General features: G+C 35.9%; 1 protein-coding gene across 2 annotated transcripts in view; it reads left to right on the top strand.

Moving 5' to 3' along the window:
- Positions 1-24,634, top strand: part of LOC122809712 (protein NLRC5-like) — a 1,339,659-nt gene that overhangs the window by 511,346 nt on the left and 803,679 nt on the right. For both annotated transcript variants that reach the window (XM_044081407.1, XR_006365941.1), the window contains exon 14: positions 17,045-17,128. In XM_044081407.1, coding sequence (XP_043937342.1) covers positions 17,045-17,128 — 84 coding nt within the window. The remainder of the gene's footprint in view (positions 1-17,044; positions 17,129-24,634) is intronic.

Below are 24,634 nucleotides of genomic sequence, written 5' to 3'. Positions count from 1 at the left end.
GTGCAGTCTCTGGGTTATGAACTTGTCCCTCCAGCACATTCTGTTGATTGTGGTAATGAGGTTGAGGTTTCTGGAACGTGTGGTGCGGAGGGATTGGGATTTCTTTAGATGCAGCATTTCTAACAGAGCTGGGTCAGACATGGCTTTATAAGTCAAGCAGAGATCACCTCTAAGTAGGTGATATGAGACAGAATAGTAGGACTTTTTTGAGTCTGTCCATATAGGACAAGTGTTTAAGGTCTAGGATCCTCTTTGTGAGGTACTTTTGCAGCCTCTCCAGTTGTTGCAGGTGTCTAGTGAGGTACATGCCAAATGGGGTATTGTACTCTATGACTGGCCTAATGAGGGAAGAGTAGAGGAAGACAATGACTTCTTTCTTCCTAAATGCAAAACCCCAGATGTGCCACATAGAAGGACTTTCTGACCACAGTGGCAGTGTGGTGGTCAAAACAGAGGTTGCTTTCAGCTTGTGTTCCAAGATCTCTTATAATATCTTCTGTGTTTAGTGGACTACCATCAATGTCGTAGTTCATGGGAACTGGGTTTTTCCCAAAAGGGATGACAATACATTTTTTTGTCATTGAGCTTAAAGCCATAGTTCTGACACCAGTCATTGCTCTCAGTGAGGCCTTTCTGGAGGATGTCAACATCACTTGGGGAGTAAATAATGGCTCCCAACTGTAATCGTCTGCAAACTTTGTCAGGCAGTGTCCCTTTGTGTTGGAATGGACTTCTGAGAAGTAGATACCAAACAAGAGAGAATGCAGGACCGATCCCTGTGGGACTCCACTCGTGACTGGTCAGCGGTCTGACTTGCAGTCAGCTACTTTCACACAGTGGGTTCTGTCTGTGAGCCAATTTGCAACCCACCTAGTGATATAGGGGTTGATGCCTAGCTTAGTGAGTTTTGCTATGATTCCTGAGTTGGGAATGGTATCAAAGGCCTTGGCCAGATCAAGGTAGGCTGCATAAACCACCTTGCCATCATCCACAGCTGTGGTGACTGACTCAGAGAAGTTGACCAAGTTGAGCAGGCATGATCTACCCTTCACAAAACCAAATTGTGTGGGATACAGTGTTTGGAGATTCCCTATATCCTTGTTTATTAGGTCCAGGATGATGAATTCCATAGCTTTGCATATCAGACTTGTCAGGCTAATGGTGTGATAGTTCCCAGGGTCTGTAGTCACTCCTCCTTTGTGGAGAGGGATGACTATAGCAGTGCGCCATTTGGTAGGGGCAAAGCCTGAGATGAGGCTGTGATTGAACAGGGCACACAGGTGAGGTGACAGTTCACTCTGTAGTTCATCTAGAACACAGCTAGGGATATTGTCAGGTCCCACAGAGGCTGTATTCTTGGCCTTGGACAGTGCTGTTTTAACCTATGCAGCAGTAATATTGGGTGCCTGGCAATCTACTGGTATTGTGATTGGTCCTTTGGGGGGAGAGGGGAAAAGTTGGCACTGAATCTGTCGGCCAGTATATTGGCAATATCTGTTGGCTCGGTATAGGAGGTACCATTGTGCAGTAGCTCAGAGCAGATCTGAGTATTGCCATGGAGGTTCTTTACATAACTATAGAAGGCCTTGTGGTTGTCTTTACTATCTGCTGAAATTCTGTTTTCATAGCTAGCTTTAGAGGATTTGATAAGGGATCTCAACTTTTTGTTGAGGCTGATAAGGGAGTTTTTCCAGTCTTGGGACTTCACCTTTTTACGCATCAGTTTCCTCCTTCTGTTGTAGAGTTTGTTTATGGCAGGAGACCACCAGTTTGGCTTCCTTTTTTTGGAGGAGAGCATCTTGGTTCTATTGGGTATGATGAGATCCATGCATTTGTGTAGGTGTTCGTACAGTGCACTGATGTATGATTTGGCGGTCATGCAACTATTCTGCATTTGCATGGGTGCTGTGAAGTTACCCACCTCTGTTCTTAGGAGCCCAAAATTAGCTTTGGAGAAGTTTTTCATGGTGGTTACCTTTGCAGGGTGGGGAGTTGGAGGCATGTGGATTTTCAAGGTGATTAGTTTGTGGTTGGATCTAACCAGGGAGGAGTTGACTACTGGTGTAGAGCAACGGTCGCCCATATTAGTAATGACCAGGTCAAGGATGTTGCTACCTCTAGTGGGGGTAAGAACGAGCTGGTCCAGGGCATTGGAATTAATGAATTCCAGGAAAAGTTGGGCAAGTGTATTGGTACATGAGTAGTTTTCCCAGTTAATGGAGGGGTAGTTGAAGTCTCCCAGTATGAGTGTGTTAGATTGGACCCTAATATTCTCATGTTTTTAGCAACATGGAGTGAGTGTCTTGGGATATAGTTGGCAACATGTAACAGGCTACAACCTGAATCCCTGTCTTCCCCAATGTTAGCTGCACCTGAAGTAGCTCTGATGCATTATGTTGGGCTACCAGTCTAGAGATGTGTGAATCCTTTATGAATATGGAAACACCACCACCTATTGTATCCCAACAGAGTGAAGCTGTGCTGAGACCAGCATTAGTAGTAGCCAGGTAGTAGCCATTCATGCGACTCCCCTCTTTTCATCATTCTTGATAAGCTAATTCTTTATTTTTTAGTTAGTACTGCTTGATTTCTTCCTAACTTCAGAATATCTGCCTAAATATTTAATCCTTAAATTTTCAGGGTCTATGTATTAGTTTCCCTTCAAGTGTTTGGCAGTGCTCTGTACAGACTCAGACACCTTGAGTGACATCTTTCCTGTAAAAGCACAGTTGAAATTTCTCTAATATCTATCTGCACACAAAACAACTAGTTTGCAGTGACAAACACTGTCCACATAGTTGCAAACCAGATACTCCTGACAGTGACTGATATTTTTTACTCCAACAGTCTAATCAATAAAAAGGGTCTGTTACCATGGATATGCACTTTCCTACTGTCTCCCTTATCAGCTTGGTGTATATGGGCATCCTGAGGCAATGTAGAAATTGCCTCATGTGTACTGACAACCAGTTAATTCTCAAACAAACTGACATGGTATGTGTGAGATGTAGTTATACAACATCACTTGAGGCAAAGCTCTCACATAAAAGTGCCCCTAATGTCAATAAGGTTGTCAAAGCTGACATATAGACCCACATATACTGAGGCACTTACATGTAACCTTCCTAAATCACAAAGACCTCCTAGACAAAGTGCACATAAAAATACCCTTAGCAGCCCCAAATGCACTCTTTCAAAACAACACCCACAATAACACATAGAGCTACATTTCATGGAGCCTCTACCTCTAAGTCCATAAGGCAAGTCACCACACAATCCAACATTCTAGTCATTGGAGACTCCATCATGAGACACACTGATGTCCCTCTTACCAGGCTGAGTAAGGATAATGTTACGGTCATTTGCTTATCAGGGGCTAGTATCTGCCACATTATGCATGCACTCGGGTCATTGGACCACAATTACCAATATGACTCAGTCATAGTCCATGTGGGAGTAAATGACCTGAGATATACCTCCTTGGATTATATGAAGAGAGACATCCTAGAGCTCTTGCAATATGTGTCTCAGGCTGGCATGAGCCTAGCATTGAGCAGCATTTTACTTTCTCCAAGGATAATGCCACAGTATGAACAAAATATGACTGACTTTAATAATTGGTTTAGTTTCTAGTGTCATTCTAAAGGGGAGCAATACTTGTCAGCATGGAAGGCAATGCTCAACAGACCACGCTGCTTTGCCAGGGATGGTCTGCACCTCTCCTCCCTAGGCTTTCAAATATTAGCTAAAACATTGTCTTCCCCCATAATGCCTTTTTTTTTAGGCAATGCCAAACTGAAAGTACTTCCAACATATGAAATCAAAACCAAGAAAATCTAAAGGTATTACGGCTCAGTGCTAGGAACCTAAACAAAAAAACCCACTCCCTGGAAGCTCTCTTTACCCTAGAGAATGCTGATGTCTGTGCGGTCTCTGAGACATGGTTTAAAGCCACAGACAGCACACCAACAGTGCAAGGTTATAATGCCTTCTACACATTTAGACCAGCTACTTCACAGGCAGGGACTAAAGTTGGAGGTGTCTCTATTTACATTGAAAATAAATAAATAGCAAAAAATAAATATACTTAAATGCTGGTCAAACAGGACAATGCACTTAAGCTGCTATCATTTCCTTGCAAGCTATAGGTCCCCCTCTATGACCCAGGAAACCCATACCATGTATTTAAACTTATTAGAAACACTAACCATCTAACCCAATACCATATATATGGGTGACTTTTATTACCCCACTATTAACTGGGAATCCTATATGACATCAAACATACATGCACAGAGATTCCTGGATTTTGTAAACACAAACTCCATGGACCAGATAGTCACTACACCAACCAGGGGTGCAACCATACTGAATCTGGTCTTCACTAATATGGGAGAGTACTGCACATCCCCTACTGTAATGCCTTCTTTGGTAAGGTCATACCACAAAATGGTCTCCTTAAACCAGGAATATTCAGGAACTTTTCTAAGCCTAACCTCCTGTTGTTAAGTGATAACCCTCCTATAAAACCTGAGAACACGTCTCCGTATGCAAAACTGGTCACAAAAACCCTGTACAAGCATGTTAATAGCTGCACAGAGGCAGTTGTACCCACTAGGAAGAAGTACAGAACTAACTAAAAAAAAAGCCACCCTGGTGGAATCACAACATCAATCACCTGTATAACAGGAGGAGGAAAAGCATGGCAAAAATTAGGAGGTGCAGCACCCAGCAGGATAAATGCACTCTCATCAAACTAAACAAACAACTTGGAGGACAAATAAAGTCTGCCAAAGCCAAATTTAAGGTAAATTTGGCCTCCTAGGCCAAGGACAACTACAAAGCATTCTTTAGCTATGTCCGCAACCTCAAAGGCCATACACAATTGTGTGCAGAGCACATTGTAAATGGAGCCACCTATACTGAGCCAGAAAATGTAGCAAACCTCCTGGCTGATAAATTCAGCTCCAACCTTACTCCTCTCTCCCCCTCAACCTTACCTCAGGAAATATCATCAAATATAACTCCCACTGTTATCACTAGGGAACAGGTCCTTAATGCTCTCTATAAGACCAAGAACACTGCATCAATGGGCCCAGACAATATTCCAGGATGCCTTTTAAATAGCATGAAATGAGACCTATCATGGCCTCTGGAATTATTATTTAACTGTAGCCTCCAAACAGGCTTTGTGCCTCATGAATGGAGAAAGGCAACAGTCATCCCTCTGCACAAAGCTGGGCCATCTACAGACCCTGGAAACTACAGACCCATAAGTCTCACTTGTCCTGTATGTAAAGCCATGGAAAGAATTATCATGGAGATGATCAATAGAGGTATAGTAAACCTCCAGACACTGGGCCCAACCCAGTTTGGTTTCGTAAAGGGCAGAGCATGCCTACTCAACCTGATGGACTTCTTTGAGAAGGTCATTAAAGCAATGGATGAGGGCAAAATCGTTCACACTGCCTACCTTGAACTAGCCAAGGCATTTGACATAATACCCCACTCAGGCATTGTTGAGAAACTCAAGAGGTTAGGTATAAACCCATATGTCACCCAATGGATAGCCAACTGGCTCACAGACAGGACCCAGGAAGTTAAAATTGGGGAGTCCACATTTACAAAGAGGCCAGTTAAAAGTGGAGTCCCTCAGGAATCAGTCCTTGCACCACTCCTTTTTGGTATTTACTTCTCAGAAGTCAAAGCCAGTGTCAGTGGTCTCTGGCTGACTCAATTTGCAGATGATTGCAAATTAGGAGCTGTCATTAAATTTCATACTGACACATACTCTCGAGGAGAGGTTGACACAGACAAACAGCTGGTGTCAGAGCCATGGACTAAAGCTAAATGCCAAGAAATTCATAATAGTATCTTTTGGGAAGTCATCCATCCCTGGTAACTATCATATTGACAATACACCCCTTAGAGTTGACCCAGTAGTCATGGACTTAGGGGCATACATAGATAGTAATCTAGCCTTTGATCATCTTGTGTCTACACTGGTGAGGAAATTATTTTATGTAGTGCAACTTATAAACAAAGGTATGACATCTAAGTCCAAGGAATTCATTGTTCCACTGTATTTGGCATTCATCAGACCTATCATTGAGTACAGTGCCCCCTTTGGTATGTACCTAACCAGGCATATCCAACAACTGGAACATCCACAGAGGTTTCTCTCTAAAAGAATACATGGAATAAGTAATATGGCCTATGCTGACCACCTCAAGGCATTATCCCTGTATTTTGTTTCCTACAGGCTTTTGAGAGGAACTCTATGCCTACCATACAGGGCATTGTCAGACCCCACTGTGATGGGCCTCCTGCATATCCACAAAACAAACAGTACCAGAATTACCCATTCTAAAGCCTTAAATATTGCCTGTGATATAAATAGGACCTGCTGGAGAGATAGGTATGTATCGTAGATACTACCCCATTTATGGAACAGGCTCCCCATCCATGTGAAGCAGAGTTCCTCCCTAACCCAATTTAAGTGCAACTTGGACAATTGGATGGGAAGTCAGAAGTTCATCCCTGGTTTGACACCTATGTCTCTAATGCAAACAGGTAACCTGTAAATGGTTCATCTCCCAGGCCCATGCTTACACTTATCACAGGTGTCATAACTTACCAGAGATTCAGGATGCATGACTAAGCTTAAAATGGCCCTTGTGGTCATTAGCCTAGTAAACACCTATGAACCTATGAAACCATTATGCATATCTCCTCATTTCCCTCATGACCAAGTTCATTTAGAAAGTTATTCAGTACAACACCAAAGTCATCCTCACTTCCCCATTCTGGCCCAGACAGATTTGGTTTCCCCTCCTGAAGCCCATAAAAGATCCAACCATTCTGTGGGATTTAAATCTGATTTAAAAAGCCTCATCCAGATATTCATTTTAACCAGCTGCTTCTGCAAAGTTGATTTTCTTGAAATAGAAAACTATATTCTTAATAGCCTTCACTTCAGCCACGAGGGTGCCAGAGCTCCATGGCCTGTCTTCAGTTTCAACCTACTAGTTGTTCATAAGGATAGGGTTACCCTCAGAGCTAATCCTTCATTTATTCCAAAGGTAGCTTCTGAGATAACTATTCACAGCCATTTCATCTTCCTGTGTTCTTTCCAAACTACTAAAACAACAAAACAAAGGAGAGTACATTTTGTTTACACTAGATGTTCATATCCAGATTCACTTTTATTTTCATAGCACAGTGTCCTTCAGAAAAGATACTTGTTTCCTGCCCACACATCAGGTTGGGTAAGAAAGATTCTATGGTTTCTCTTTCCAGATGGTTGTCAGCTTGTATCTCCATTAAGCATAAAGCTCACTCCAATCGAGCAGTCTTTTTCCAAGCACTGTGCTTAGATGAGATTTGTCAAGCTGACACTTGGTCTTCAACTCATACATTTGCCAAACTTTACAAATTAGACTTTACCTCCAGAGCCTAAGCTTCCTTTGGGGAATTGACTCTGAAGGTACTTCTGTTATAAGGTCACCCAGAAATGTAATAGTTAGGGATAGTGACCCATATGTTGGATCAGACAGACTGAAAGAATAGGATATAAAAAATGTACTTACCATAGTGACAGAGCCTTTCATTCCAGTCTATCTGATATGACAACCCACCCTTCCCTTTTCCTGTCTATTTAGAATTTGCTATCTTGAGTAAAAGGTAACATATATATAAATATACATGCTGAAAATAAACACTAAACTTGATCTAAATTACTCAGGTAGGGGTGAGAAATTTTGCGTAAAAAAGTTAGGGGAGGACTTGAAGCTGGAGCACCGAATTGGCTAGATCAGATCCGAGGTGGGGCTTGAGGACCCATATGTCATATTGAATGGACTAGAATGAAAGGAAATATCATTACTGTAAGTACATGACTTTCATTTTTTTCTTTGTGCTCTGTCTTCTAACTACTATTTCTTGAAACAGGTCATCTTGAGAAGCCTTATACTCATCTTGAGAAGCCTTATATTCAGCCAGCATTTTCTTCATTTCAGCCTCTGATTTTTGGAGTTTTATCAGTTCATCTTAATAGCTAGTTTAAGCTTATTCTATTTTCCAGACTTTTTTATTTGAGTTCTTCAATGTTAAATTTATTTTAATCACCTCTGGGTACATTTGATATATTTTTCCCCTCTAAATTACTGGAAGCCATGTCATGAACCAAAGCTGAAGTTTGAACTGCTTTTTGCTGAACAGTTGAAGGATCTTTCCCAGCCACTGTTTTCTCTTTACCTTTTCAAGTTGATTTTTTTTCAGGTTCCCCAAATTTCTTCTTTGCTGAAATCTAAGTAGTATACTTACTAGCTAGTGAATAAAATTTACCCAAGTAGCAGTTTCAGTGGCACTCCTTTTTCACAGTTTCTGTTTTCACACTGGAAGAACTGAAATGTTGATTAGTCTATAGTCGTCTCAGAAGTTCCGTTCTTTTTTCAACCTCTTGTAATCTACACATAAAGCTTAGGGTACTGGAACAGTGATCTAATGATACGCATAGTATAGCTGTGTAAGTTATGATAACAGTTTGAAATGATCACGGTTGCAGTAGGGACACCCTCCCTACATCTCCTTTTTAGAGTACTTTTTTTTTTGCCACAGTATGGATATTTTTATTTACCTTGTTTTTCTAGCATATACATAAAAGACAGAGCTCTAGCCTCTCTTATGGTTAAGCAAGAATGCTCTAAAGATATGGCACCCTAACCATTGACTTTATACAGCTTTCCTCAAGCTTTGGATGCTGAATAATTATCATATCCTTGGCAGGATGTAACCCATATAGCTTTGACTACTGCAACAGTGATTTATTCAATCACCTACTTTTATGGTAAGTTAATTTACACAACTGTACTTTCCTCTGGCTACCTTCATTAACGGAGAGCAAGTGTCCTTCGTTAGGTTACAGAGCTACATTTGTTACACTTGCCCTTCTAGCTGCATGATCAATGGGAAAATGCAAAGTTTATTTTGTCTCACTAGCTCATCTCATATATGATAAGAAACAAAATGAATATTTGAAACTTTAGGGAATAACGGCAGTCTGCTACAGAACACTCAGAAATGTTCATGTCCGACCTTTTACAGCTGCATTATTTCCTTCCTGTAGTCTTGCCTAATTTTTTTTTACTCTGTTTCTAAAACTTTTCTTCTTTCTTCTCCTCCCTCTTTTCTTGTAGCTGGTATGTATGACGTTGTATTGCTAGACTTTCACAAATAAAAAAAAGAGAAGATAAGAGAAAATCCTCATCAGAGCGATTACTGCTTTCTATCAACTTATGCCTCTGATGTCTGCTAATACCTTAGGATCAGTATCATCCATTCATTCCATTGCCATCTTTTTCATAAATGACCCCTTTCTCATCATGTCATACCCCCATATTTCTTAGCTTTACCATCTGTATTTACACCTGCTTGTCTTTCAGCTCTGTCACACTAGGACCAAACTCATCAAGGCCATCCATTTCACTCCATGTCTTCATTTCATTCCCTTTATTCAGAGCTGATGCATCTCTGACTCCTTGAATGGCATTACATTGTAAGCCTTCTGACAGGGAAACATCTGGAACTGTTGATCCACTTCCTGAACAGTATTTGAAGCTTGAGGTTCTACTAATACTTCCCTTTCTGTCTTACACTCCAAATTTCTCCATTCCTTTGTTCTTGCCTTCCACAGTATCCACCACAGTCTTCCATATACCATTCCTTCCCATAACATTCTGATAGAACTACATGGCATCGTTAAGGTATATGATAGAACTACATGGCATTGTTAAGGTATATGAAAAACAATAGTACCCTCCCATTATTAACTAAACCATCTGGGAAGTTTAGTTGTAACATTGTGCTTTGCTGTCAAAACATTATATCATGTCTTTATATAGTTGCCTGTGATACACAGCTGCCCAATGGTCCTCAGCAGTCAGGTCCTTGTGCCCATCTCTTTTCAACTTCTTGTCTTACAAATATACTGTACAATGATAATTATAAACTTTAAAAATTAAGTGTCTAGGTTTGACTTTGTAGGATACCTTCTTGTCAACAATGCGAGCTTTGCCAGTTTGAAGAACCTGGTTTGCTGGATTTTTTCCTATAATTGTAATTTAGCTTTTATAAAGGGAATGTTCTCCTTCCTTTCCAGTCTGTCAACAAATTCCGCCAATTTCTTATCAGCACACAGTAGATAATTCTCCATGTTATCATTTTTTGCTACATTTGCCTGCCAAATTTCAGCCAGAAGTCTAAACTGCATGAGGTACTTTCTCTTTGCAAGCTACTTGCTATATTTCCCATTCACTTTACTCTGTTGTCTTGGCTTTCAATTTGAGGATATCATGCAAGACTCCTCATCCTATATCTTTGTTGGTTTCACCAAGACTTGGCAGTGTCAGACCATTGCCATTGCTGCAAAAGGTAGTACACCCACCTCACCTTTAGAACAGAAAGGTGTGGGTTCTATTCCCACATCAGGTAGATGGATTGTTGATATTGCAGTGCAGCATAAGGGGGGCTGCGCTGCTGCTGCTGCTTCATTCCTGTGTGTCATCCTTTGGATGAGATGTTCAACTGAGGTCCCATCTGCATGAGTTGGTGGTAGCTAACTTGGATATAAACAATCTCACAGCACCTATTGAAAAGAGTAGGGGTCCTTTATTTACAATTTTTACAAGACAGCTTATGTACATAACTTATTTACAATGTTTACATATTTATCCATACATATTTGCAGGATTAGATAAATGTCTACACATTCCTATATATACACATTTTTTTATTTTTATCATATTTATGCATTCTTGTTTGTCAGAACCTCACTCTTTTTTCCACACCCACCATCTAATCTTTTTCAATATTGTTGTTAACCATTTTCCATTAAACATGATCTCAGTCATTCTGTCATTCCAACTTACCCACACTACATAAAACAGTTTATCTATTCTTCTTTTTCACTCTTTACTTATATTATAATATCTGTATTCAGTCATCTCCTTATTTATATAATTATCTTTAAAATATTCAGAAAAATTCTAATTATATATAATTTATCACACAATTACTTTACTCTCTTATATTAGAAGAAAACATGTTCAGTAGTTTCTTCTTCACCACAATATAAACATATTATTTTGCTTTTGTTTTATATGGCATATTACATTTTACTGATATTTTTTTTATTCCTAATCTCCATAAGTAATTGACATTCCACTTTTTTCTACACCATTCACTTTTTCTTTAATTGTTTTAATCTTTTCCTGTGATAGATTCTCCCATGAATTAATAAAATAGTATTGTATCTATATATTTTTGTATCATGTATTTCGATTGTCTTCTATTTCATCAATCTTTATTTTCCGCATTTTTATCTTTTGTTGATAATTCTCTATTAAAGCTCTTTCTTATTCTTTTATTATTTCATCTTTTTTCCCAAAATGTTCATACTTATATTTGAATACGTTTGAAACTATTTTCTCATTTTTATCCATTGAAATACTTTGGATAAATTCATAGACACTGAATAAACCACTGGATTCAACAAACCTACTTTTCCTTCCTTTTTATTCATATATAATGTTCTTATTTTAATTGGATTAAATCTTGAGCTCCAAATTAATGTAAAAATTACTTCTAACAAATGTTTTTCATACATTATTGGAATCATAAATACACTTGATAGATAAATAATTTTACCCATCAGTACAGAATTTATTAAATTAACCTTTGTCTTGTAAGCAAATCTGTATGTTTTCCATAACAATTTTCTGTTAATTATTTTAATAATGTTTCCTATCTTGTATCATGTACTTCTTTACCAAAGTGTATACCTAAAACAGTAACATTTATTCTTGAACAATCAATATCTTCTACCATTTCTGTATCTCTCATACCTGTACTTTTATCTTCAGCATCAAGCATATTCCTTTCAAGCACTCTACTACACAAGATATTGTTTCTGTCATCCCTGTACTGTTTTGGTTATTACAATTACACCATCTCATTAATATTGGAATTTCTACATCTTTATGCATAATATATATTATATCATTCAATTTTGTATTAACTTCCCTAGCTACCACATTCGTGACTAGAACAAATAGTATTACGCATAGGACATATTTACTTTATTCTGTTGTTCATTTTGTTTTATTTACTTAAACATCCATTTACCAAAATCTTTATTTTATTGCATCTGTCAGCTGTCATGCAAACATTTCTAATTATGTTGTTAAAATTATAACATTTCATTATATTGCATAATATATTGTGTTCAATTAAATCAAATACTTTATTATCATGAACATAAGTTTTAAAATTTCATTTCTTCCTAGAATATTATCAAACATTTCTCTTATTATCATTAATAATTGTTGAAAACCGTTTCCTTTAATATTATACAAACTCTCTTCCATAATAGATTCCATCTTATTTTTAAGTCTTATTTGTATTATTTTCATAAATATCTTATAATCTGTATTATTTAACATTATTGTTCTCCAATTATTTATCCTCTTTTTCTCATTTCTTCCATGTAAATTTAAAACACCACTGCATAATACCTAATGCTTGAAACCATCATTTAGCCATTCATTTAAGACCTGTAACATGTATATTTTTGCCATTCTTCTAAGGTTTTGTAGATTTCAAATCTGATACCATCTGGACCTGCAGCTGACTTTATATTTAAATGTTTGAATACTTTATCTATTTCCTACAAAGTAATTTCTTTTTGAATTTTCTTATTTATTTGTTTTGAGAAATTTTAATTTCCATGTTTTATTGTATTCTCTCCTTGTTGTTTTAACATTTCTTCTACATATTTTATTACAATTTCCATAATTTGAGTTTGACTTCTCCTTATTTCTCCTTATGTTTCCTTCATTTCTCTCATTATACTACTCTTCTCTTTCACTGTTTTACTTAAGCTGATACGTCTTTTTTAAATACCCTTATTTATATAAAGATTCTCCACTTTTAACTAATGTAACATCTAAAATTGTTACTATGTTTTTACATAAGATTGTTATGACTGAGCAATATTTATTACCAAAATTCCATACTATCTTTCCATTCCATTTTCTCTCTCTCTCTCTGTTTGTAATCTTTCTTCTTTTGTACCTTCTAAAGCAATTATGCCTACATCACATTTTATACCATTCTAGCATTGTTATTCTTCTATTTATATTTTTATACTATTGACATTTACTGAAGAAAACCTTATATTGGTTTCTTTATTCCTTAATTTAATAGGAATCCTCTTCTTATCATATTGTTATTTTTTAAAATAGTGTTCTTTGTCCGTTACCTTTCTTTTTCTCTTTTAAGCTAGCAACTTTTAAATTTCCCTTTTCTTTTTCTCTTTTACCAATATAATTTATTTACCTTTTGCTACTTTTCAGATTATATCTTCTTCATTGTTGACCTCTGAATCTATTTCTATTTCATTATCTTCCTTTTTTCATTGTCATCTTTTTCTAAATTATTTTCTGTTATTTTTTATTTCATTTTGTTTTTTATCCTGTACCTTATTTTCGCTATCTGTTTCATTATTTTTTCTTCACAGTTCATCCATGCACATCCAGGTATTTTACATTTTTAACATTCAAGTTCACATTTCTTCACATTATGCTAGTTTTCCCATACATGTAAAGTTTTTTTTATCACAATTGTTCACCAAGTGTCCTTCTCTACCACAAAAGAAACATGTTATTGGTTGTCCCCAGTATTTTAATATACCTTTATTACTTTCAACATTTATAATAATTGTGATGTGTACATTTTTTTAATTTCCATTTTCAAAGCAGCATTGCAATCCCAAGCCCCAATTCATACCTCTTATTAACAGAGACTTTAGAAATGTCCATCATTTCTTTACAAATACTCTTTAAATGCTTTTAATGTCTCTCTTTCAACTTCTGTCTTGAATTATATGTGTATTCTCTGTTTTGTTTCTCAAATAATAAATTTTGCAGTGTATTAATTCCATGGGTTATTGTTCTGTTTTTTCTCATAGTCACACAAAAATTTTTTCATACTTTGTGCAGTCTCAAAAACAGTGTCACAAAATAGCTGTTTATTTGTCAAAATAAAAGCCCTTACCTCATTTGTTTTGGTGCCCAGTGGAAGAATAACTGTGTCCCATACCTCATATATGTCCATTTCTGTTCCCTTTACTTTGAATCCTTACAGCAAACCATCTTTTGATTTCTTCTTCATATTTCTATGGCAAATGTATTTTCCAAAATGGTTACAAACACTACATTCAAATACCATATTAAGCCAGTCTGCTTTCAACATTGTTTACTAAAATGTATTTTATTCTGGGGATTAGGGAAAAAAGTAGGCAAATGAATCTCCAACATATGATATTGTGTTTTTTAAACCCGACTTCAAGCTTATGAGGGGTTATGAAAGCTCACTGTAGATATTGCCATGTAAATAACTTCCAATATAAAGAAGTTTTCTGTGATGATTGTAAGATTATCTTTTTATCTCCATCTGATGAAACAGCATTACTTATTTGTGAAAAAGTGATCCCAATAATTATCTTTAATGTGTGATTTATAAATTTTTAATTTACATACTTTATATAAATGAGATTTACAGATTTGAGTATTTGTTTCAATATTGATTAAGGATACTATACATTTTAGTAAACAAGTTTTACTAATATCTGTTATTAATTCTAAATTAGATATTACATATTGTCTATGTGTCTAGATAAGCCAATAATTTAAATCAAAATTATATTGTCATTAATTATTTAGATGAAAATAATTTAGTACATTTAAAAACTGATTCAAAAAAATTGATTATTTTTAAGATCAACATTTTATTAATACTTAAAGTATATAAGCACACTTTGGTAAAGACTAAGTGAAATAATAGATTATGATAAATAAGTGTTTAAATATATTAAGAGTATTATTAATGCAATATGATTCTAATGATTAATAGTTTTGGTGAAATAATTATTTAATAACCAATTTGGTAGTATTTGCCCATGTAATGCAGTGATATGATTATTATTATTGTTATTATTATTATTATTATTATTATTATTATTATTATTATTATTATTATTATTATTATTATTATTGTTGCTACCCATACAGTTTCATAAATTAATTTCAATTTCGCTATATAACTTGGATTCAACTATAATGTTGCTGTTTTGATAGCAAAATATAATACATATAATTCTATACTGGGAAATCCAATACCACCATCATCCCAACTTGTCATATGATGTTCAAGAGATGTTATTGACTTATTAAAATACCAAAGTTGTTTTAAAGTATACTATTACATTCTTTTCAATCTCTTTATAAGGGAATATAGAAATAGTTTGAATAAGTTATAGAATGTTTGGTAAAATCCTTGTAATGAGAATCAAATCTTTCTTCCATAGTAAAAATAATTTATTCATATTGTTGTTAAATGAGAAATATTTTCCAAAGTTTAATTATAATTTGTTAATACTATGTCTTCACAGTCATGCATTAGTAAAATACCTAAATATTGACTTTGTTTATTGCTGCATTGAAAATTATCTTAACAAGTCATTTAATTTTTTTATTAATTAATAAAGCTTTTGTATGTTGAAAATTAAACAAATTTATTTCAAAATAATTTAATGTCTTTTTAAAGAAGTCAAAGAAATATTGATATTGAAAAATGTTAATAAAATGTAATCTGCAATAAGTTTAATGTTTGAATCATATTAATCTGTTATTCTGAGTCCAATGATGTCAGTATTAGATATAATATAGTTAGCAAAGGTTTAATAATGCAAATAATGGCAGCAAAGCACAGCCTTGTTTTGCATGTTTATATATCTTAACTGACTGGGAGAGATAAGAAATTAATTTAACAAAAGCATAGACATTTTGATAAAGATTAATATTTCTTATGAAATTTTAAAAACTGTATTAAGTGTGTTATATAAAAAAACAGTCAAATACAATATTTAAATCCAGTCTAATTATTACCTTTTTCATTTTATTTGATTAATCTATGAATGTTATTGTTATTGTAATATTGTCTTGTGTTTGTCTATTCAATATAAATACAGTTTGATCATCAATTAAAATAGGAAAAAATGTTTAATTCTGTTAGTAAGATTAAACATAAAGATTGTATTATCTACATTTAAAAGATATGTAGATCTCTAGGAGAAACATAAAGATGGGTCTTTGTCCTGTTTAAATATCTTTCCAAGAAGGTGAGATATTAGACATGGTTTTAACTTGTGTAAAGACTTTCAAAAAAGATAATTAATAGATAATTAATAGATCATGTGGCAGTAATTTGTATAGTTCAGGAACAGTAATTACCATCATTACCAGGAGTCTTATTATATTTTATGGGGTTTTTTTTTTCTTAAATCTGGTCCTTAACTTCTGACATTGAGATTTTTTTTTTTTTGCTGTTTTCTTTATTTGTTCTGATGTGAACTTATTTTGAATATTACTGTTTTGAATATTTGTAACTAAGTTTTCCTTTTCTATAATATAATTAGGAATGTTTAAATGTTACTAAGAAAATTTAAAACATTCTAAAACATCTTCAATATTACTAACTTATCCAGTTCCATTTTCTCATCTTGGTTTGACTGCTGATCACATGGACCTTTAAACTTAGAACTCACCCAAGATTGTGGATAGTTAAGTTTTAGTGGCTGTCTCTGCATATTCTTGCTATCAGAAGTGGATTTGACATGCTTTTTTTTTTGTTAAAGTAGAACAAACATGAATAAAAGATTAGAATGGCTGGATAAGTGGTGTACATCTTTCACAATTTATACTTTTTCTTATTGTTGCTGCACACTGTATATTATTCATTAATTTTCTTTAATTTACATGTTCTGTCTGCTGATTATGTTTTTTTTATCATAATTGTTCAGAATCTCATGAGTATCCATATAGATTTAATACTGTTTTCATGAACAACTGAGAAAGACAACTTAGTAGTCATACAAATATTCAGTAAAATAAGAATGCATAGTCTCATTAAATTCTTACCTTTGCAGATTAAGAAACAATGGTCTTCCTCTCAATACTGTTAAAGACCTCCTCAGGGTGTATAATGGATACCTCGCACAATTAATTATAAGGTAAATACATTTTTTGTTTGAAAAGCTGTGGGAAAGTGTACAGCATTTGTATTTTCAAATGGTATGCACAAGATATAAAAATGAAAGAGGTAAACAGCTAAAAGAACATGAATGCCATCTTGACTCAACAGTTTCCTTTCTTTATTTTATCTAGTTACTAATGCTGGATGTTATTATATGCTGCGGTGGTACGGCGGTAGCATTGTTACCTCACAGCAAGAGTTTCTCCCGTTCGATTCTCAGCATGGCTTGGGAGTGCCTTATGTGTGGCGTCTGCATGTCCTCCCTGTGGTTGGGTAGCGTTCGAAAGACATGCGTGCGTAAATGGGCATGCCTTCGTTGAAGGTTGGGCATCGAGGTGGCACCTCCTCATTTCGTAAAAAAATCTACTGCCAATCATTAGTGGACAGGAGTTCCGCTGTGGTCACCCCTTACCAGGAAAAAGCCGAAAAGACAAACAACAACTAATGCTGGATGTTCTTTATGCAATCACTGTTGCATTATTACTTGCAAATGAGCTTATCCACCAGAATGAACTGATGTCCAAATATTCCACAAAGGTCAGACACCTTTCTTACTTGCCATATGTCTACCACTGGAACAAGAAGACATGCTTATATAAGAGGGACATATGGATAAAACAAAGTTCAGAACTTTCTTGCAGCTAGGCCAAGTATGCTGACCTTTGTTTGTATCATGTATAGTCTTCCATATCAGTTGGCTTCAACATAAAGATATCAGGCAGTTAAGTACCTTGCCGTAGACCTGGGGAACCCTTCATCTTCTGGAAAACTTTTTATGTGAAAGTTTCTTACATCTGTTAGAAGAAAAGGATAGTGTGACTGTGGACATCGGATGCTATACAAAGATGCCCAATTGAATTGTTTTGTTTTGTTTTGCTTAGGGGTGAAACATGATTTAAAAAAGTAGCACTTGTCAGACATTTGTACCCAAGACCATTAGAAGTAGGCCTAAATTTCTCAAAATTTAGTTAGAAAATAATAATCTGCAGAATTTGGCTCACTTACAGAAGTTAGGCCTATGGCTACTGCTCTGAAGACCATACATATTGATACTCCTAGTTAACATCCTCAAAAGACTAAACATATTTTACCAACTTCAACACCACTTTCTAGTCAGAAAGCCAATAAAAATGACTGCTTCAGTTTTGGTCAAGGTCTTTTGAAAACACTTCTTCCTTTTCAGTCTTCATGGCTGTTCTCCTCTTCCTAAATTTCCACTCCTTTAAAAATTTCCACTCCTTTAAAGAGGAAACAAATTCCCTCTTCTCATGCAGAAGAAATATTTGATGATTCTAACAAAGGAGGCTTAGATTGTACCTTTCAAATTCATTGTCACTCTTAATTTGAATCTGCAGCTGATGAAACTTTATCCTTGGATTCCAGTAATGAGGAAATGTCTTTTTTGGCAATATTACTAAAAGGAGATATTTCTTGAAATGGGAGGGAAAAAGGTTTCATACTCCAAGACAAGATAATTCAAGCATGTAAACATGAACAATACCAAGCATGCAACTGACTCTGCAGGTTTTGCAACATGAGAAGATGCCTTTTCAGTTGCTTCATTGTTCCCTGATTCTAGGAAGCCTGACAGGTCTTACAGAGTCCATAACATTTATAAGTATTTTTTACAGAAACCCAACTGCTAATCCTGCTGTCAATTTTCTGAACCCGTGCAAAGGAGATAAAAGAGTTCCCTCCTATAATCTTATCCCTAATGACAAGGACAGTAGAGGCCTAGTAGGGATGTCAAAAAAGTTTATAAGACTGCCACCTTATCTTTTAGAGCTATTAAGTGTCAAACCCACATAATTAAGTTTCTTCTATTTATGCTGAACAGTATGGACAAAGTATGATAAATCTTCCTAATTATGGTGTGAAGCATAATTTAATGGACATGCTTAATTTTGACTAAGAGGTAACTTAGATTACTATCAAATGTGCTGCAGCATTCTGGATGCTGTCTGCTGAGCAGCTGTTACTGGTACTGTTATGAGAAGGCATGCTTTGTTAAGTTTGCAGTCCTGGCCTGAGGATGTTAAAACTCATATATTAAATGCCACTGTAGAAAAATACTTATTTTTCAAAAATACTTCTGAAGTTTTCAGAAAGGTAGATGAGAGGAAAATTCATGCTGGAAGTTAAACAGTTTTTTTTTTCTGATCTTTGGTCCCCAAGTTTCAGATAAACTGTTCTGCCAGTCCAGGAACCTTTTTATATGCCTCCCAAATCAGGACAGCAACAATGTGTAAAGTAATAGGTTTACAAGAAAATTGCAAGTAGACTCCAAAAGAAAGCCTAATGGATCTTAGGACTGTAGTACTCAAAGAATAAAAACTTCTAATTACCCATATCAAATAACCCCTATCCTCCACCTTGGCCTTCCTCAGAAAATTGCAATAAGCCTTTGTCTTTGCCTCACTGTTTGGTAAAATATAAGCCTCTTGGGCACTAGATCTTATAGAACATGGTTGCAAACTCCAATGGGCATCTTTCTTCACTCCGTCAGGAACCCTTCCCCATGCCCTAAAGGGTCAGCTTCACTGACTCCTCCATTTGTTTTAGACTTACTGCTTCAGGGAGTCTAGAGCCTCCAGATCAACAGGGAAATAGGTTTTACTCAAGACCTTTTCTGGTAGTCAGGTAAGATAGCACCTGGAGGCCTATTCAAAATGGGTTCCTATTGGAACATTGAATATTCAATCATTCAAATCACTAAAGGACGACCTTTAATGATCAAATGATTAAATATTCGAATGTTCTTAAAAAATGAAAAAAAAAAGTAAAGGGTGTAGGCAGGGGTCAAGCCCCCTGCACCCCCCACACCCCCCGCTACTTAAATGTACCAACTCCAAGATCACGCTACAGCATAGGAAAAGTAAACCTTCCCTTTCCTGTGCTTACCTCCATTAAAGTGCGATCTCGGAGTTGTTATATTTAAGAAGGGGGGGGGTGTGGGGGGTGCAGGTGGGCTTGCCTGCTGCTCACAGCAGTTACCTTTGTTTGTTTTTTGTTTTTTTTTTTTATTACATTTTCGAAGTTTTAGTACTTTGATCATATGGTGTCGACCATATGGTATTCGAAGTACTGAAACTTCGATAATGTAATATGTAACCATTCAAAATCTATCTAGACTAAACACTTTTTTAAAACAAGAAATATCTTTATTAAATTATCACATATGACATAAGGTATCTCACATTTATATAAATTAAAACAAACCATACTGACATAATTTCAGTTGCAAACATACATTACAGACCATGTTGATACAATTGTAGTTGCAAACATTATACATTTGTCCAGTCATTTTCAGTCAAACATTACATAGCTCATTCAAATCCTGCCTTCATTTAAACCTTGTTCCTCCTCTGCATGTATTGTTCCCACAGTTCCAATTTTTTCTTATGTAGTTTGCTTCTACCCTTTTCTAAAGATCCCGATTGTAGTTGTTTTCATCTCTTGTTACTATAGTCACTAGTTCTACTAAAGTTGGTTTAGACTTTGATTTCCATTTTCAAGTAATTGCTTTTTTGGCAGCCACCATAATTCGACTCAGCAAGGCCTTATTATTTCTAGGCAATTCCAATTCTGTATCATCTCAAAAAAAATAATGTCCTTAGTTACACCAATTTGCTAACCTAGTATCTCTGATAGAGCAGTCTGCAGGGAATCTTTAAAATCTGCCAAGTCGTTATACTCCCAGAAAATATGTTCCCAGTTACTTGTTTCTTCCCTAGCACACCTCAAACATTTGCTGTCTACCTGAGGAAAATTTCTTTGGAGTCCATTTGGGGTAGAAAAATACCTGTGTAAACACTTCCAGGCAAAGATCCTAAATCGTCTAGACTTTGTTGCCTATTTGAGAAACATACAGATATCTCCCATTGTTTCTTTTTGAATTGCTTATCCAATCTCTCTTCACAATCCTTTCTAACCTCCTCTGATTTATTCTTTTAGTTATCATGCAATTATATTAATTTATTTAACATTTGTTGACTGGTGCCTTCAGTGCGGAGTCTGTGTATCCTCCAGGTGCTCTGGTTTCCTCCCACATTCTAAAGACATGCAGTAGGTGAATTGGACACTCTAAATTAGCCATAGGTGTGAGTGAGTGTGCGAGTGACTGGTATGGATGAACGATCACGGCAGGGCTAGCCTCCATACAGTGTAAACCTTTGTTCGAGAGGATTGTCACTGTTGAAGTGACAACCCAACCCCATGTGCAAAATAGGAAAATGGGGTTGAGAATGGATGGATGGAGTGGGAAAGTCTGACTAGGACAGAGCCTATTTTCAGTGGAGGCCCAGGGAGAAACACTCCAGGTCCATGTCTTTGAAATTTGGGAAAAAACTGGAGTACCCAGAGGAAACCCATGCAAACACAGGTGGGCATGCAGACTCCACACAGAAAGCACCCCAGCCAAGAATCAAACCAGAGAACCTCTTGCTGTGAGGTGACAATGTTAACCGCTGCACCACCAAACCACTATACTAATTATTGCTTTCTTAATGGCAGCTTCTGTTCTAGATTCTGTTAAAAAATCTGTTAGTGCTTGTCTTTCATTTAGGACCCCTTATTCCTTTCATTTTGCTCATACTCAGATATCAATCCTTGATAGGGAAGGCAATCTGTAATCTGCAGTCCAAATAAATTCTTGGAGTCTTTCCATTCTATTATCTTTCCCTGTCTAGTTATTTGCTCCCAATACCTTGGTTCCTTTGCCAGTTTTCTCCAATAAATTCCAGCCACCTCTGATAATTGTCTGTATCCCTAATTGCACTCATTTGTCAAAATCTCCTTTCTCTATTCTCATGTTGGCTTAGTTCTTAGAATACTTTCTGTTACTTTATGAATATAATATTCCTTATGATTATTTTTATTCTCCTTAAACGTCTGCATCCAAAATCCTAGTCTCTCTTTGTTTCTTGAGCTTCCCCCATTTCATCATCATCCCTTTCCATTTTGAATTATAGTTTTTTACTTGTGCTAGGTATAGGAACCTTAACTTGGTTGCTCTGAAATACCCCTTCAAATTGGGTAATCCCAATCCACCTTGTTCTAGTGGAAGAATCAGCTTATCCAACTTGACTCGTGCCGCCTTCCCTTCTCAGATGGAATCCTTCAGTTCTTCATTAGTTGCTATCCACAATTGCTGCTCTGGTTGATAAAAAATATTCCTCACCTGTGTATAAGACTAATGGGACTAAAAACATTTTATCTGCTTGTATCTTACTATTGAGATCCATATAACAGAGCTTCCATTTTCTCAGTTTTTGTATTATCTTTTGTTTAGTCTATTCCCACATACCCTTAGCTACCACACTGGAATCATTTTAAATCCATTCTCCTAAATACTGAATTTTATCATGTCCCCCATAAGTATGGATATTACTGAACCAATTCATGTGTGGGTACATAATTTGCTGCTATTGCCTTTGTTCTAGCTTAATTAATTTTGTATCCTGAAAAAGATTTTAAACCATCTAAAAATGTTCTACAACACTGTAATGTCCCTTTCTGGTTTTGTCAGGTATAAAATAATATCATCGGCAACTAGAGCCAGCTTTCCTTGACTACCATACCTATTATATCCTTGAATTTCTGAGTCCCTTATTTTCTTTGCCAGTGGTTCTAAATATAATGCAAATAGCAAAAAATGAGATAGTTCACCCTTGCCTGATTCCTCTGCTCAAGCATTGATTATCAGAGGACCCCACCTACTTTAATTTCTGTCTCTGATCCCTTATATATCCTCCTAATCAACCTTATACTTTTAGCAAGGAATGCAAATGCTTCTATTGCCTATCTCATAAAGTCCCAGCTTACTCTGTCAAATGCTTTCTCTGCATCAAGACCCACCAACAACAGTGAAATTTTCTTACATTCTGCTTCCCTCAGGATCATCAGTGTTCTATTAATGTTGTCAAATGTTTGCCACCCCTTCACAAAACCACACTGGTCGATATCTATCATTCTGGTATCACCTTTGCCATTCTTTTAGCCATTATAGACATAAACACTTTATAGTCATGGTTTAGTATTGAAATGGGCCTGCATAAAGCTGGATCTGATGGATCTTTACCCCCTTTTGGTATTACAGTTGCCACTGCTTTCTTCCAGGATGTTGCACTTCTCCTCCTCTTGAAATGCTGTTAAATAAAACCTTCCAGATCTTTATCAGTTTTTTCCCTTCTAGCTTTCAAACTTCCACAGGAATGCCATCTATTCATTGGGATTATACATCACCATTTTTCTGTCATCTCCCCCTATCCTAACTGTTAGTAATTGACCCTCATCTACCTCCAACCTTGGCATATTTAATTCTTCCATAAACGTTTTCATTCATACCTTTTCTTGAATTCCATATTTCTCTGTTTTATACAACTTTCTTAGAATTTCCAAAATATTTCTTATACTTTTATAGGATCCCTTGTTATCTTCCTTCTTTTAGGTTCCCTAAGTTTGGAGACAGCCCTTTCTACTTTCTGATGCCTGAGTCATTGTGCTGAATGTTTTTGTGCTCTAAAGCTATTATCAAAAACAGTTCTAAACTCATGCATATTATTGAGGTAATCCCTTATTTTCTGTTTAGCATTCTGCACTTCCTCCTCTTGTTGTTCTATGGGTTTCCCTCTATTTTGCATTACTTTAACATTTGTCAGTCCTTCTAAATAATTCTTGTTACTTCTTAACCATATCTCCCTTTCTTTTATTTCAGCTCTATTTTAAACTCCAATTTAATTTTATCCCACTCCCTAGCTATATTTTCAGAAGAAATTTCTATATTCTCTAATAGCTCAGGAACAATTTCCACTACCCATTCCTTAAATTCCTCTCTTTTCAGCTGCTAGGTGGAAAAGTGCCAGTGTCTCATTTTTATTTCATTTTAGTTATTATTGGTGCATGATGTGAAATAGTTATTGGGTGAGTATCCAGACCTTCAATTAAATGTATATGTTCCTGTTAAATATTAATTATGTCTAGCCTAGCCCAGTTTTGTGTATTGGGGAATAATAAGTAAATCCACTACCTAGTACTGAATTCCCATCTTTCATGCCAAATATTTTCATACATGTCTTCAAAATATATCCTCCTTTGTTATATTTTTCCTTCTAGGTCCCCCAGGCACATCTCTACTGTTGCAAATCAAATACTCGTCCATACCTGTAAGTAATATTCCTTGCTGAAAGCTGATTATTTCTTTCAGAATTTTCTTAAGCTCCATTATAGCAGTTTTTGGTGGAATATAAATACACGCTAGTATAATCCTCCTCCCTTGCCAGTAGCCCCTTAGTACTACAAATCTACCATTATTTTCTTTTTATCCTCTTCTTTCACTGTTGGAGCTTCTTTCTCTTACAATTAATATAAGTACGCCTCTTTTCCTTTGCCCCGGTATTCCTCTGAATAACCATCCTAAAAAACTTTCTTTATCAAATTCCCATGTTCAGTTCTTTCTAAGAGTGTCTCCTGTATTATAGCT

Source organism: Protopterus annectens, chromosome 8.part0 (assembly GCF_019279795.1).
Source record: "Protopterus annectens isolate FY-2018-M chromosome 8.part0, PAN1.0, whole genome shotgun sequence".
Lineage (NCBI taxonomy): Eukaryota > Metazoa > Chordata > Ceratodontiformes > Protopteridae > Protopterus > Protopterus annectens.
This window is presented reverse-complemented; position numbering and strand designations above follow the sequence as displayed.